The 15,991-nt window shown below is 37.4% G+C and overlaps 1 protein-coding gene across 1 annotated transcript in view; it reads left to right on the top strand.

Annotated features, from left to right (window-relative positions):
* The window catches only part of LOC139689915 (protein SERAC1), a 63,030-nt gene that overhangs the window by 12,905 nt on the left and 34,134 nt on the right, over positions 1 to 15,991 (top strand). Inside the window, exons 5-6 of the mRNA XM_071587036.1 lie at positions 15,361 to 15,488; positions 15,770 to 15,871. Of these exons, the coding sequence (XP_071443137.1) occupies positions 15,361 to 15,488; positions 15,770 to 15,871 (230 nt within the window). The remainder of the gene's footprint in view (positions 1 to 15,360; positions 15,489 to 15,769; positions 15,872 to 15,991) is intronic.

A 15,991-nucleotide genomic window follows, 5' to 3' on the forward strand; every position in this document is an offset into this window, starting at 1 on the left:
AATAATTTTTTATGAGCAATTAAAAATACATTGATTTGATGTTTAAGCCTACCAAATGTAGAAATTTCACAGTGTAAAAGTCATTGTTTCATTCGCTCTTGTTTTTAATCTATATAAATGATCTCCCAGTAAATATTAATTCTCAGATAAGACTTTTTGCAGATGACTGTATTATCTACAAGAAAGTCGAAAATGACAGAGACCGCGACATACTTCAAAGGGACATTAATAAAATGGCGGCAATTGGGTGGCAAATAATGGGATGGATATTAATGTTAGCAAATGCGAATCCATCGCTTTTAGTGGCGTGGTAAATGGGAACAATAGGGAGTATACATTCTCAGAAAATGTCATTCCTAGAAGTGATACTTGCAAATACTGGGTGTATATTTAGCTAAGGATTTAGGGTGGGGGCTAAATGTGGAGTACATTTTTAAGAAAGCTTTCAAAACTCTCCTTTGGGTGATGAGAAACCTCAAAGGGAGTGTTAGAGCAACTAAGGAGAAGGCATATCAGACCCTAGTAAGACCAATTTTAGAGTACGCTTCTCTTGTATGGGACCCTCATGAAGAAGGACAAATCAAAAAACTGGAAAAGGTACAAAGAAAGGCTGCCCGATATGTACTGGGGAAGCATAGGAGGATGGAGAGTGTGTCTGACATGCTAAAAACGCTGGGCTGGGAACCTCTACAAACTAGAAGGAAAGTAAGCAGACTTTGTGGAATGTTCTGCATTCTGAAGGGGGAGAAAGCTTGGGCAAATTTTAGGAAAGAGGCGGGTAACCCGAATTTTATAGGGAGAAATGGCCACAAATTTAAGGTAAAATGCAGGGCACAAAGAACGAATAAAAAAATTTTTCTTTTCTAAATAAAACAGCTTTTGATTGGGACACCTTACCTGCAAAAATATTCGAGCCTTTTCCTAACAGATTGCATACTTTTAAGAAAATATGTTAGGAATATATTGAATAATTTGATTGATGTGTGGTGTATTTTATTATATGTAACAGCTTAATTTTTTTAAATTTATCTTTTTTTTTCTTGCTTATTGATGGATGTAAATGAGATGGGCATTCTCTTGTTTTGTTAAAGAGATTTGTGTTTTGAAGTTTCCTTTAAGTGCACTTTTGTTTTACTGACTGATTTTATCCATTATCTTTTGTGACTACTTGGGACTTGTTTGCCACCTGACAATGTCTATCAGCACATGTGTATTTTTAATAATAATAATAATTTGACTTGACCTGGACTCAAACCAGATGCCTAAAATTTCCGGCTGTTTTTTTTTTGTCAGTTAAGCTACCTGGGTGTCTTTTCACTCTATGAATATCAAGGGGCTTTAAAGGACAAGTGTTATGTTGAATTAACAAGCATGCAATGTTAAAAGTAATCAGCCATGCACATTGCACCACAGTCCATGAGATTAAAACCATCATTTAAACACATTGTACATCTTGATTTAGACCATGCAGTATATTCTTCCGCCTAACCTGTAAAAATTTCATTGAAGACAATTTGATATGATAAGAAATATGGCAACCATACCATTGAAGTATGTCAATATATAATAGATACAGCATACATTTCAGGCCTTAGGATGAATTTAAAAATAAGTTGAACTGAGTGGAAGGCAAACAATGAAGTTTTATTTATGGTGGTAGTGGTTTGGTGAAATTTCCAGATTTCCAGGAGAAAGAAATATGGGGGAGATGTATGAAGGTGGTCTGAAAAGTTTCCAACCTCAGGAAAAATGTCTTGTATCTTTGTTATGTTGGAAACTTTTCAGACCTCCCTCTGGTATGAGGAGGTAGTGGGACAGTGAAATCATGAATAGAAGAGACAAATTTTGGGTAAGCGGGGGAGTGTACCTTCTCCGTAGAGAATAGAATTTTTGTGTTGAGTGAAGAACAAATATATGTATAGTTAAACTAGGGTTTATGGTGGAAACAGTCCCTAAAACTTTTAAGAGGAACTTATGACTGTTCAAAAACTTCCATTAATTTGTTAGCAGCAGTGATGATAGAGAAAATCGAGCTTTTGCTCTCTATAATTTATGTGCCTAAGTTTTTTTTCTCAATGTAGGAGGTACAGGTATGTTTTACACATGCAAAAGTTCTCTAAATTCTACCATAATCACATCAATAGCTTTGTAGCTGCAACAGTGTGCAAAAAAAATGTTCCATCACGGCCAATATGTTCAGAGAATGTGCCATACGTATTTATTTATTAAAGGGTTCAAAACTTGTTAAACTTCATTTTGCAATATTATAGCATATTTAAAGAGTAGAAGAGCCAAAAATTTAGTGTATTTCGTGAAGGATTCTTGGGTCTTCCACCGGGTCAAGGGTTCCATATTGGCCGATGTTTCGATGCCCGACTCGTGCATCGTCTTCAGGGTTGATGACTTCAACCATGAAGACGATGCACGAGTCGGGCATCGAAACGTCGGCCAATATGGAACCCTTGACCCGGTGGAAGACCCGAGAATCCTTCACGAATCAAATACGCCGGGAAAGCACCAGAATTTAGTGTATTTGAGTTCCACTAAATTACTAAAATAAGAGGGAATATGTATAATTCACAATCAGCAGTACATAACAAAATGAAGTTCAGACACCAAATCAGGCACCCAACTTTTTCTTAGTTAGGTCCAATATATCACAAAAAATTATTGCAACACCTTATTGTGGGTGCTGCTGATCTCATTTTCCAATTCGACTGCCAAATTATCACTTGGGAAACAACATGGGTGACATTTTCTGACTTTTTTAATGCCAAGAAAATGTTTTATGGAAGCACCTTTGGTTATAAATGTCCCACAAGGAGTCGCCCAAAACCTAATTATTGCCTGGTGACTCTAGTTGCCGAATAACTCCCCAGTTCCACAAAGTCCCATTAAATTCTCCTTCCCCCACTGCATCCCTAACTCTTAACTTTCTTTCCTCTGGTCTCTAGTTTTCTTCAGTTAATGAAGGCATAAGGTCTCTACCAAGGGCCCATGAGAAAAAGAGATCTGTGCTAGACTTGCTCAGGTGGTAATAGTTCTGGCAGTCAGCAGTTGGATGTACAGAAGGAGAGAAACTCAGATCCCTGATTAATCATGCTTGAAAATGCCATTATAACTCATAATATAGTAAAATGCTTTGAAATTTACAAACACCACATCGGCTTAGAAAGTTATGGCAAAATTGATGATTTGCGTGAACACCCATGTATGAGTATAAGGTATGTTCCAAAAGTAGTTAGGCTTATTTTTTCCCAGATATACAGAGGGATGGGCGGCGTTTTCTCTGGCTGGGTCCAAGGTAGAGGAGTCTCAGGAAAAGCTGGAGGCCGGTGGCAGTTTTCTCTGAACTTTTGTGGAGTGTGAATCGTTTGTTTGCAAAGCCAATATAATGTGATCTCGTTACACTCTGTCATGAACTAGTTATTGAAGAGCGCTACTCCATCAAATTTTGCATGAAACTGGGAAAAACCGGGAAAGAGACTCATTACATGATTAAAGCAGCTTATGGTTACAATGCCATGGGTAGATCGGGTGTATTTGAGTGGCACAAGTTGTTTCGGGAGGGTAGAGAAGGTGTTGAAGACGCCAAACGTCCAGGATGCCCTTTGAACTCAAAAAGTGAAGAGAATATTGCAAGGGTGAAGGCTTTGTTGGGCAGGGCTCACAGATTAAGTGTTCGCATGGTTTCTGATAAACTTGGCATCCCTAAAAGTGATATGCATCAACTTCTGTCTGAAAACATGGTCATGAGGAAGGTGTGTGCAAAGTTGATGCCACAAGTGCTCTCGGGCAAACAAAAAGAAACTGGAACGCAGATCTGCCTGGAGCTTCTCGACCATGTGAGTGAGGATCCAAATTTTAATAGACAATACCCCACCAGACTTTTTCCTCTTTTCCTGTCTCAAATCCCTTCTGAAAGAACGTCACCTCAGCTCAGTGGAGGCATTACAACAGGCGGTGACGAGGGAGCTTAGCAGCATTCTGGGCACCGCCTTCCAGAATGCATACTAGGCATGGGAAACCCGCTGGCAACGGTGTGTAGAAGCACGAGGTTGCTTCTTCAAAGACTTTTGAGTGGATGTATCAATTCTGTTAGAAAATTTTTTTCTGACTCTGTCCTACTACTTTGGGGACCTTGTACTTACCTTGTATATAGTAGCCTCAGTATAGTCTCAAACGAGAGTTAGCTTAAATATTCAGCATTAGCAAACTTCTTATGCTCTGTAAGTGTTTTTAACACTCATAAAAGAAAGTGCAAGATTTATTTATTTGATTGTATCTTAGTGTAAATCATAAACTTTTGAGATCAGATTGTCTGTTGGTTGCAGACAAAAGCATTACCTCCTCTCGCACCCAATATTATTTCCTTCTCCTCTGCCTCCACATTGTTTGCAAATGACATTTAATCAAAAAGAATACGTTTCTACCACATTCACCTGATTAACTCATGGATGGTGTCAAATGGGGCAGAAAATGAAACCTTGAGGAGAGAGATGAATATGGTGAGGGAAAGGGGCTTCCAGTCTGAAGTAAAAATGTATTGTCTATGAAAAGGTCCCAAAAAAACATAGTTTGAGTGTATGAGCGGAAGTAACTCTTCTTCCAGAAGGCCCATAAAGATGTTGGCCTATGAGGGTGCCATTCCATTGCCCAATGTAGTGCCATTTGATCTGAGTTATAGTAAATTAGGTGCTCCTTCAGAATTATGCGCATCAGATAAATCATGATGTATTTCGATGTTTAATCCTAGTTAAGAACATGAGACTTACCCTAGGTGGCACAATTCATCAGTTGGTAGTAGTAGTAGTATTTAGGGGAGGCGACCGACTGCTGAGGTCATTTGGGCCATAGGGGATGGACAGGAAAGGATGAAGGGTGGAGAGAAACCCGGCGTCCGCATTAGTTTGATTGTTGACAGTAGGAGTATTACATTTAAGGGAGGCGACCGACAGATGAGGTCATTTGTGCAATTAGGGATGAATGGGCAAAGAGGATGGGTGGAGGGAAACCCGGTGTCGGCATTAGCCTACTCTTGTCGAAAGGTGCCAAGGGATCCATAGCTTAACATCCCATCCAACGGAGGGGGAACTCACTCTAAGTGCCCTCCACAAAGCATCTCAAGTAGGGATCGAGATACCACTGAAAAAATATCAGACACCGCCGGGATTCAGACTCTGGGTGAGAATCCAGTACGTTAGCCCCCGCACCATCTTGATCCCCTCATCAGTTGGTTCTGCTTCATATTGCAATTACCTTCTATTCTGAATGAGGGCACATTTCAAAGAAGAACTAAGTGAAATGTAGGAATTTGACAGTGTAAAAATGATTCATCTGAACCAGGATTCAAACCTGAATCTCTGGATGTTGGTCTTCTTTTAAAGCCCTTAGAAATCCATTATGTGAGAGGATGCTTCAGCAGTTAAACTGACTAGAGTACTCAGTTGGACAAAGAGGAATCTTGGTTCAAATTCTGGTCAAGGTGAATGATTTTTACTCTGCGAGATTCCTGCATTTCGGTGCACATCAGGGATGACTCTGTTGAAGTAATTGTCTTGTCATTTCCCACAATCATTTCCAGAATTACTATAAATGGATAGTGTTAATGTAAAATGAACGTATGTGTTAAAAAAGCATGTTCTCACAAATTCTGTCATATGATGCCATGGCATGAGTATGGACATGCCTTAGCATACTCATTCCAACAGTGATGCCATGACATGGCATAACTGTTGGAATGGGAATCCCAAGATATAGATATTTTGGAGATTTGGGCTTTTGATAATGAGCTTGATGAATTTTATCGAGCAGAATGGTATGCTACCCTTAAAGCGGCTCCCTACACTGCATCCCAGTCACCTGAATATTGTAACATAAATGTCTATACTGGTAGCATGACTGATACAAGCTCTTAAGTAAAGGGCAGGGTTTATTGTATCAAAACCCAGATGTTGCAAACCTATTTTTGCATAAAATAAAGAATATGTACAGTGAAGTGGCATTATGTTCCTTCACTGGGCAATCCAGTCAATTGGCTTTCCTATGCCATCTGTCTCCCTGTGCAACCTCCTCAATAACTTGGTTGAAGGGATATAGGAAGTGTGATGCCAGGTACAGACAATTCTTTTGGATCAGAGAAAATCAAGTGGGCATACACCACACATGCACACATAAGCCTATGGGGAAAAATTAGGAAGGATGCATAAATTTCTCAGACATTACATATAGCTTACTGAAAGTAGTGTTCCCCAAAAACATTGAATTGAAAGAAATGCAAGGGGCAAATGATATCAGGAGTGAAAGAGAATAAATTTTACAATATGTAGAATTGAACTGATGGAAACTAAAAATAAGTGGAGTTAGTTAAATTCATGGATTGAAGGTCATGGGTGATATTTGCGAATTGTCAGCACATTGTTAATAACTGTTTGTGTGGATTGACTGCTGGGTCCAATACTTAAATGAAGAATTTGTGTGAATACATAAAATATTTTTATGTGCATTTTCTCAAATATACAGAGATCTGTTTATAAATTCAAAATTTTTAAACCAACGATCGTATTCTTAGCTTAAACTTTTCTTAAGTTTTTCCTACTTTTTAAACTCTTTAGTGTCTCTCCCTGGTGCCAAGCCTTTCCGATAGTGTTCTCCTACTTAAAGTATTACTGTATTGTTCTGCACCTGTATTACTCCCAGTTTTCTCCAATTTTGTTCACTCTACGTCTCATTTTAATTCTTTCCCGATGCATGTTTAGAAATGATGGTTTATTTCCCCCATTACAGTGCATAGTGTCCTGTGTTTATCTATTGCCATTGCCAAAAAGTGTCAGTGTGTCTTCCGATAGCATTAGTGTTATACCGTGTGATATGAAACTACACATATAAAGTCATAAAAAAGCTGTATTCCATTCAAAGTAAACATTTCAACATTTATTTTAACTGAACCCATAATACAATTCAACATCACTGCCTCAAAGTGACCTTGAAAAGTCTCCGTTCTTTCTACTTAGCACTCTAACAATAAGGATAACACATTAACTCTCCCTCACAAAACTTTCTTACCGGCCAGCCACCCACTGTGTTGTCTGCTGTGTGACCTAGTTCTTCCTTTCACCCCACTCCCTCTGCTGGAATGCCCTCAGTCATACCCTCTCCCCTTAACCACAGTGCCACTGTGCTCATTCACCCCCCGCCGGCACCATACACGCTATACCCTAAACCCACTCGCAGCAGCAGAGTTCTTTTACTCTAGCCACCCTGCCCCTGCCTGTGCACGTAATCACCCTCTGGACAATACCCATCCGTCTCAAGGCTTCTATTCCACCATTCAGTCCACTGTAACCAAAGCATTCAGCTGCTTTCAATGTTCACTTCAAACCATTTACATTAATGCACAAAGCTTGCCTGCTCACATTGATGAATTTCGATCACTCTGCCCTGTTCAAAGGTACATATCATTGCCATAACAGAGACTTGGCTAAATCCTAAAGTTTTATCCAGTGCCATAGAAACACTGGGATACAACTCATTTTGGAATGACCGCATCGATGAAGGAGCATGCATTTATGTAAGAACAGACATTTCATTTTAAATACTTGACAAAGGTGAATCTAACTTCTGCAGGTGCCCTGAATTTCTCTTCCTCAAATTGAAAATTAAACAAAAAATACTTGTATGAGTAGTTAATCGACCTCCCCTAATTGGTCATCTTTCCTACATTTCAAATCATATTGATACCTTCAATCACACTATAATCCTTGCGGAGTATAATGCCAATTTATTGAAATCCCATCGGGACTCACATTATCTCAAGAGCTTGCTTGATTCTCATGGGTTAAGCATTCTCCCACTTGAACCTACTCATCATTCACCAAACTGTTCAACATTACTTGACCTGGCCAATACTGCAAATGCTGATAAACTACAGACTTAAGGCCAGATACCTGCTCTTTATATCTTAACATGATCTTATTTACATTGCTTATTCCTTAAAATGTCCCAAATTTGAACAGAAATACATTACCTATCACGACATTAATGCTGTTAGTGACGAAAAGTTATTCATGGATGAATTGGCCTTACCGTGGCACATCCTTGAATACCTAAATGAAATTGATGGCAAAATGCACCACCTAAACTCACTTTTTGTTGCTTAAATCAAAACACTCACCCCTTGCAAGACATCTAATTTCTAAACCTCACGCCCCATGGCTAACTGTAGGCATCAAACAACTGCTTGCCAGATGTACGCTCTTAAGTGATGCTGCTCTAAGGTTATATAGGAGATCCAAAGAATATGCGGCACTACTTCAGTTTGAGTGCCTCAGGAATAAGGGCTAACAATCCATTAGAAATGCTAGGATACGTTTTCTCCATTCCTCAAGGAGTTCCACACTGACATCCTCTCAACTCTGGGATAACCTTAAATCTTTCGGCATCAGAAAATCCAAAGATATATATCCACCATCGGTCACTACATGTATGTCTTCACAAATTAAATACACAGTTTATGACCTTCTTAACCCAAAATGACCCAGAGAACAGAAATGAATACATTAAACAACTCTCTCAATTATCTCGGCACCCCTCACCTAATCCCTTCTATTTCTCACTAGTAACTCAAACCAATATGCTCAAGGTTCTGATGAGATACCCATTTCTTTCATACTTAAAATGGTGCACATAGCTGTGCCATTTATTTTGCATATTTTTTACTGGTCATTCTTGCAAAAAAAATTTCCCTCACAATGGAAACTTGCCTTAGTCCATCCAATGCGAAAGAAAAATCCTTCTACGGATGTGACCAAATACAGACAGATTAGTCTCTTGCCTAATGTCTCCAAAGCTTTTTTCGAGCAGATATCCTATATCATAAAGAATAGTAATAGACTCAATCCGGCTTCCGTAAATCACAGCATTAATCAAAGTCACAGACGACATTAGATACGCAGTTGAAAAAGACTACCGTATTTTCCCATCGATAACACTCACCTGATGTATAATGCACACCCAGAACTTTGAAGCTATCATGAATTTGAATAGATACCGAGTGCCCAGGGATTCATAGTTATCTTGCACGTGTATAGATGCCGCGCATCTGTATGTACCCACATATATATATATATATATATATATATATATATATATATATATATATATATATATATATATATATAAATATATATATATATATATATATAAATATATATATATATATATATATATATATATATATATATATATATATATATATATATATATATTAATATATATATATATATATATATATGTATATATATATATATATAGTACAATACACAGTAACACATAATATAGAAACACAAAAAAAGAGAACACTCACACGTATTTTCTTGATATTTCGACGGAAACAATCCGTCTTCCTCTGAAGATATAGAAGTAATGACTGCTGGAATTTTTGAGGTGAGGGGTGCGAGAGAAAGGGAAGGGGGCTAGGGGAAGGGGAGAACGGGAGGCGAAGGAGGGGTGAAAGGAATGGTTGGGGAGAGGAAAGGGAGAGGGAAGGGGTGGAAGTAACAATTTTAGGCCACTCCCATCAGTGAACGACATTGAGGCCCGGATGCTGATAGGCCATACAGATGTAAATGAATGCCAATTCAAGGGTTTTTAATTCTATAGGGTTATCGGATGTGGGAAGGGACGCTAGGACGGAAACATTGTAACACTGGTTGAAGGGGGTATTATGATGGGAAGCATGTTTAGGGATGGGGAGACCCGCAGATGGGGAGGAGGGATTGCACGAGGCGCGGTGGTTATTAATCCTAATGTTAAGTGGTGTGGAACATTGGCCTATGTAAAAGGACGGGCAGAGTTTACAGGTAAGAAGATAAACAACATTCTTGGAAGTGCAAGAGGAATAGGGGAAGGGCGGGAGAGAGTTGAATGGTGGGATGGAGTGGGGTGGAGTGGTGAAAATAGGGCAGGTTTTGCATCTTGCTCGATGACATGGAGTGGGTATGGCTCTGGGGGTGTGAGGGGATTTTGAGAGTGGCCTGGTGGATTTGAGGATATCTGCTAGGTTTGCGGGACGTTTGAAGGTGACAGAGGGGCAATTGGGGAGAAGGTTGGAGGAAGTGTAGTGATTTTTGAGGATGGGGAATAGGTCTTTGAGGATGAATTTGAGAGACTGAATGCCTGGGAAGTAAGTAGTACAGATTGAGAGAGGCTGGGAGTCTGTGGTTGACGCAGGCTTGGGGGTGTAGGAATGTTTAAGTATTTTTTTTATGGAGGAGAGAATCAGGGTATCCACGTTGGAGGAGGGAGTGGTGAAGGTTGTTAAGGTATTTGTTAAGGGATTCGGGATGGTTGCAAATGCGGTGACCGCGGATAGAAAGAGAGTAAGGGAGGGAGCGCTTGGTATGGGAGGGGTGACAACTGCTGTAATGAAGGTATTGCTGCTTATTAGTAGGTTTGGTGTGAACAGAGGTGAGGAATTTGTTGTTGCTGAGGGAAATATTAACATCGAGGAAGGTAATCTGAGAGGATGAAATGGTCGAGGTGAAAGACAAAGATGAGGAATCATTGAGTTGGGAGATGAAGGAATTGAGGGAATCTATGCTGTGTGGCCTTAGTAGAAAGATGTCGTCAATGTATCGGAGCCACAGGAGAGGTTAGATAGTTGGAAGATAGATAGTTGGAAAGGAAATTCTCTTCCAGGACACCGAGGTGGAGGTTTGCATATGAAGGGCTGAATCTGCTACCCATGGTGCAGCCCTTTATTTGGAGGTAATGGTTATTATTGAAAGAAAAGGAGTTGCGGGTGAGAATGAAATTGGAAAGATCAATGAGAAAATCGGTACTGGGGATTTGAGGGGTAGGGCGTTTGGAGAGGAAGTAACGTAGGGAAGAAAGTCCTTCTTGGTGAGGAATGGATGTGTATAAGGAGGTGACATCGATTGTAGCCCCTTCCCCTTCCATCCATCGCTCCAGCCCTCGTATTCCCTTCAGTTCTGTCCCTCTCTTCCTTGATAAAGGTGGCAACGACCACCGAAAATTCGAAAAATAGTGAGTCTCTTTTTTGTGTGTTTCTGTTTTTTTGTCTGTGTCCACTAGTGCTAAGTGTTATACATTATATATATATATATATATAAAATATAAATAAAAAAATATTAAATAATAAATATATATTTTATTATAATTAATAATATAAAAAATATAAAATAATAAAAATATTATATTATATATATATATATATATATATATATATATATATATATATATATCTATATATATAAAGGAGAGTGTTTGTTTGTATGTATGTAATTTGTTTACTTTTTTGCTGTCATAGAAACAGCATTTTTCCAACTATGCCAGCAGGATACTTTTGCAAGAACACTGTTGTATTCAGAATTACCGAGATATTATATGTGGAATGCATCAAGGAAAGTCTTTTGTAGAAGAAAAATGGGCAACTTTGATCCTGAGAATAATATTTATTCATGTGACGCATTGGGCTGAGTCTACACAGTCCATCCTAACAACGCCGAATGTTATTTTTTAAGAATGCTTCTACATACCATTAGAGGACCTCGCTCATTTGCAGAATTAAGAACGGTAAACGGAGAAATATGTGAGACATTCCGAGAAGCTTGCCAGAATTTAGGGTTGCTAGAAGGAGATCAACACTGGGATGACTCATTGCGAGAGGCCAGTTTGATTTCTCTTCCAGGACAAATCCGAATTTTGTTTGCCATCATAATAACCTCCTGTAATCCATCTAACCCAAAAACAATATGGGAAAAATATAAATTATCAATGAGTGAGGATATGCTGGCTAAAGTTCGAAGTGAAAATCCTACATTGGATATTACGTTTAACTCCGACATTTTTAATAAAACTTTGATTATTTTGGAGGAAAAGTGTATCACCATGGTTAACATGACTTTAGTGGAACTCGGTCTTTTTGCACCTGTACAAGATCAACAGGGTGTATTTTATCCAGATTATATACGTGAAACTAGCTACAATGTCTTAGACTTAGAAGCATACATCGCGGATAAAAAGCCACTTCTTAATGAAGATCAGAAATTCGCGTACGAAACAATAATGGATCAAGTAGATAAATAAGAAGGAGGTATCATTTTTCTTGATGCTGCTGGTGGCACGGGAAAAACATTTTTAATTAATTTAGTTCTCGCTGAAATCATGGTTCATGGAGAAATTGCTCTAGCCGTTGCATCTTCAGGTATTGCAGAGAAATTAATGGAAGGAGTAAGAACAGCCCACTCTGCCCTTAAGTTGCCACGTAATATTTCCCGATAAGAAAATCCCACATGTCATATAAATAAAACAAGCGGCCAGGCACAAGTTCTTATAGAATGTAAATTGATAGTATGGGATGAGTGTACGATGGCTCATAAAAAATCTCTTGAGGCCCTCAACGCAACACTTCAAGATCTTAGAGGAAACTGCATTAATGGGAGGAGCTCTGGTACTCCTGTGTGGAGACTTCCGTCAAACTCTGCCTGTCATTCCAAAATTGACTCCAGCCGATGAAATTTATGCCTGTTTAAAACATTCTGTTCTATGGAATCATGTCCAAGAAATTAGCCTTAAACAAAACATGCGAATCCTCTTAAGAGATGGGAATGCTCAAAATTTTGCATATAAACTTTTGGAGATTGGAGAAGATAGATTAGTTATTGAAGCATCTGGTATGATAAAATTGTCATCAGATTTATGTGTATCGGTGAAAACTGTCCGCGATATGATACAAGCAGTCTATCCTAACGTTAATCAAAATTATAAAAATTTAGAATGGTTGCGAGAAAGAGCCATTCTTGCTCCTAAGAACGATGATGTTAATGAAATTAACAAGGAGATAATAGCCATGCTGCCAGGAGACGTGATTGAATATAAATCGGTGGATACCGTAGTGGATGCTGACGAAGCCGTCAATTATCCAACGGAATTCCTAAATTCACTTGATCCAGCTGGATTGCCACAACATCGCCTTATACTTAAAGTAGTATCTCCAATCATTTTATTGCGAAATTTAGATCCACCAAAACTCTGCAATGGGACACGATTGTGTGTGACAAAATTAATGAAAAATATAATCCAGGCAGTCATTTTAGCTGGAAAAGGAAAAGGTGAAATAATTTTTATTTCACGGCTACCTCTAATCCTAACTGCTCTTCCCTTCAACTTTAAAAGATTACAGTTTCCAGTCCGGCTAGCTTTTTCAATTACCATTAATAAATCACAGGGACAGTCTTTAAAGTTTTGTGGTGTTGATTTAAGATCGCCATATTTTAGCCACGGGCAACTTTATGTTGCTTGCTCCAGAGTAGGTTCGCCTAAAAATTTATATATTCTTTCTCCTGGATATGAAACAAAAAATGTAGTTTATAAACAGGTGTTAAATAAAAAAGATTCTTAAATTTGTATGAAGTGGTGTATTATTGTACTTTATAATTTGTTGTTTTTATTTATGTAGTATATTTATATTATTGTTTCTCCCTAACCCGTGCAAAGCCGGGTATTCAGCTAGTATATATATATATATGTTATGTAATGAAAATTGAAAAATCCAAACAAAAAAATATTTTTACACACACTATATGCAATTTTTACGAGTGTGTGTGTGTGTGTGTATGTATATATATATATATATGTATATATATATATATGTATATATATATATATATATATATATATATATATATATATATATATATACACACACACACACACACTCGTAAAAATTGCATATAGTGTGTGTAAAAATATTTTTTTGTTTGGATTTTTCAATTTTCATTACATAACATGTATCATTATTTTTTCGATCATCTGAACATTTTTGTATAAATAATGCATGTGTTATCGATGGGAAAATACAGTAATCACTGTCGTAGGCCTACTTGACTTAAGCAAAGATTTCGACTCGGTCGACAAAGACATATTTTAACAAAACTCAATCTCATGCATTTCTCTTCTTCTACCGTGACTTGGCTAAGTCTTACCTTTGCGAACATTTCCAAAAAGTTATCATCTATTCCTCTTCTTCTGAATGGATGTCTTGCGGTATACCTCCAGGATCTACACTTGGACCCCTACTTTTCTAATATACACATCAACGACCTTCCTTCTCAATTCAATCACTGTAAATATCATGTATATGCTGACAATGTACAAATTTATCTTCATTCTAACACCATAAACCCCACTGACGTCATTGAAAATATGAACCCTGATGTAGACTCACTCTTCACCTGGAACATCAATAATTTCCTCAAAATTAATCCTAATAAGAGTCTGTCACTTGTCATAAAAAAGCATCAAAAAACCGCATCTAACCTAGGGATTATTTTTAGCAAAACTCTGATGTGGATCAATCATGTAAATAAAATTTGCAAAACCATATACAATTCTCTTCACTCGCTAAAGACACTTAAAACCATTCTTCCTTTCTCATTTTGCGAGTGGCTTATCAATGCTCATATACTACCTCACTTCAACTACTGCGATACAGTTTGCCAATACTTATCACATTAACTAACTATAAAACTACAATTAACTCAAAACACTTGTGTACAATTTATCTGCTGTATCAAGATGTTTAGAAAGTTATTGTTAACTTAATTGGTTCAAATTTGAGGTTAGGCAGAATCAACATGTACTTTTCACTTCAATTTCACCAGAAAAATAATTATCTACCGAAGTACTTATCTAATAAACTTGTCCTCATTAACAGTTGCATAGTTCATTCAAAAAAAAGATGCACTGAAATGATTTTACATGACGAAAACACTTCTCTATAAATCTACTCCTATGCAGACATAGATCATCTCAATTCCTCTTTACCTTTTCACCATGTCTAACCATCAAATACACCTTACCTCAAAATGTATGATATCTTATTTTACTTAATTATCTAAGTCTGTGTATTCATATGAATTTATTGTTCTTTGTTAATTTTTTATTTTATTATTTATATTTTTACTTTTTGCAGGGTTTTACGCCCCCCTTCTTTGTGGGTGTTTTCCTGTGTGTGTTTTTGCTAGGGTCTTCATGTCTGAACTCTCTGGGTTTTACCGTCAAAATTACTTCTTGCACTTATTTCTTTTACTATATATAAGACTTTACTATTTTTTTTCTTTTTTTATATTGCTTTATATTTCATCTTATTATTATTATTATTATTATTATTATTATTGTAATGTACATGACGAAGGGTTGGATTTTATGGTCTCAATTTCACCCGAACAAAGGCGTTTATCTATCCATCACATATCTTAGTGAAAAAGCAAAGGTGCAAGTTAATGATAAATTGATTAATAGGAATTAAATTATGTGTGATTTCAATTTCATTTCTAGATTCTGATTATTGCCAGTTAGCTCAGGCCTGTGATCCTAAAACAGCTGTTGGACTAGCTCGAACAAAGGGTGTTGACCTTCGACTCTTCCTCAAGCCCCCAAATTATCCATCTCCAATAAAGAAGGAGGCAAGTGCATACTGTTTCAACATTGACCACTTTTGTTAATGATACAGAATTGATGTGATAGAGATTATATCTGAAACTCATGTATGGATTTTTTCATTTGATTTGGGGGGTGCTTTGATGACTCTGTTCATAATGTAGGGTTATATCCTTAAAACCCAATTCCAGAATTAGCCAATAAATACTCTGCATGTAGCTCTTCCTCCTTTGTTCATCTTCTGTAGTTGAAGTGAATTATTTATTGTATTATCTCAGTTATCATATTTTCTAATTAATTTTTCCAGGATCTTGTTGACTCTAGCCATGAACTGCTGAAACATCTGAATAATGAAGAAGCTCAGGAATGTGTCCGTTACTTTGTATCTAAAGTTTTACCAGAATTACAGGTGAGGAAGAAATAGTTTTTTACTCTCAAATTATGCATTAAGAAATTAAAGGTGTTGTGATAGATAGACCTAAGGGTGACAATAGGCCTGGATGTTTTTATTATTATTTTAAAATTTCAG

Source organism: Hetaerina americana, unplaced genomic scaffold (assembly GCF_022747635.1).
Source record: "Hetaerina americana unplaced genomic scaffold, ioHetAmer1.1.p SCAF_29, whole genome shotgun sequence".
In the NCBI taxonomy this organism is placed as follows: Eukaryota; Metazoa; Arthropoda; class Insecta; order Odonata; family Calopterygidae; genus Hetaerina; species Hetaerina americana.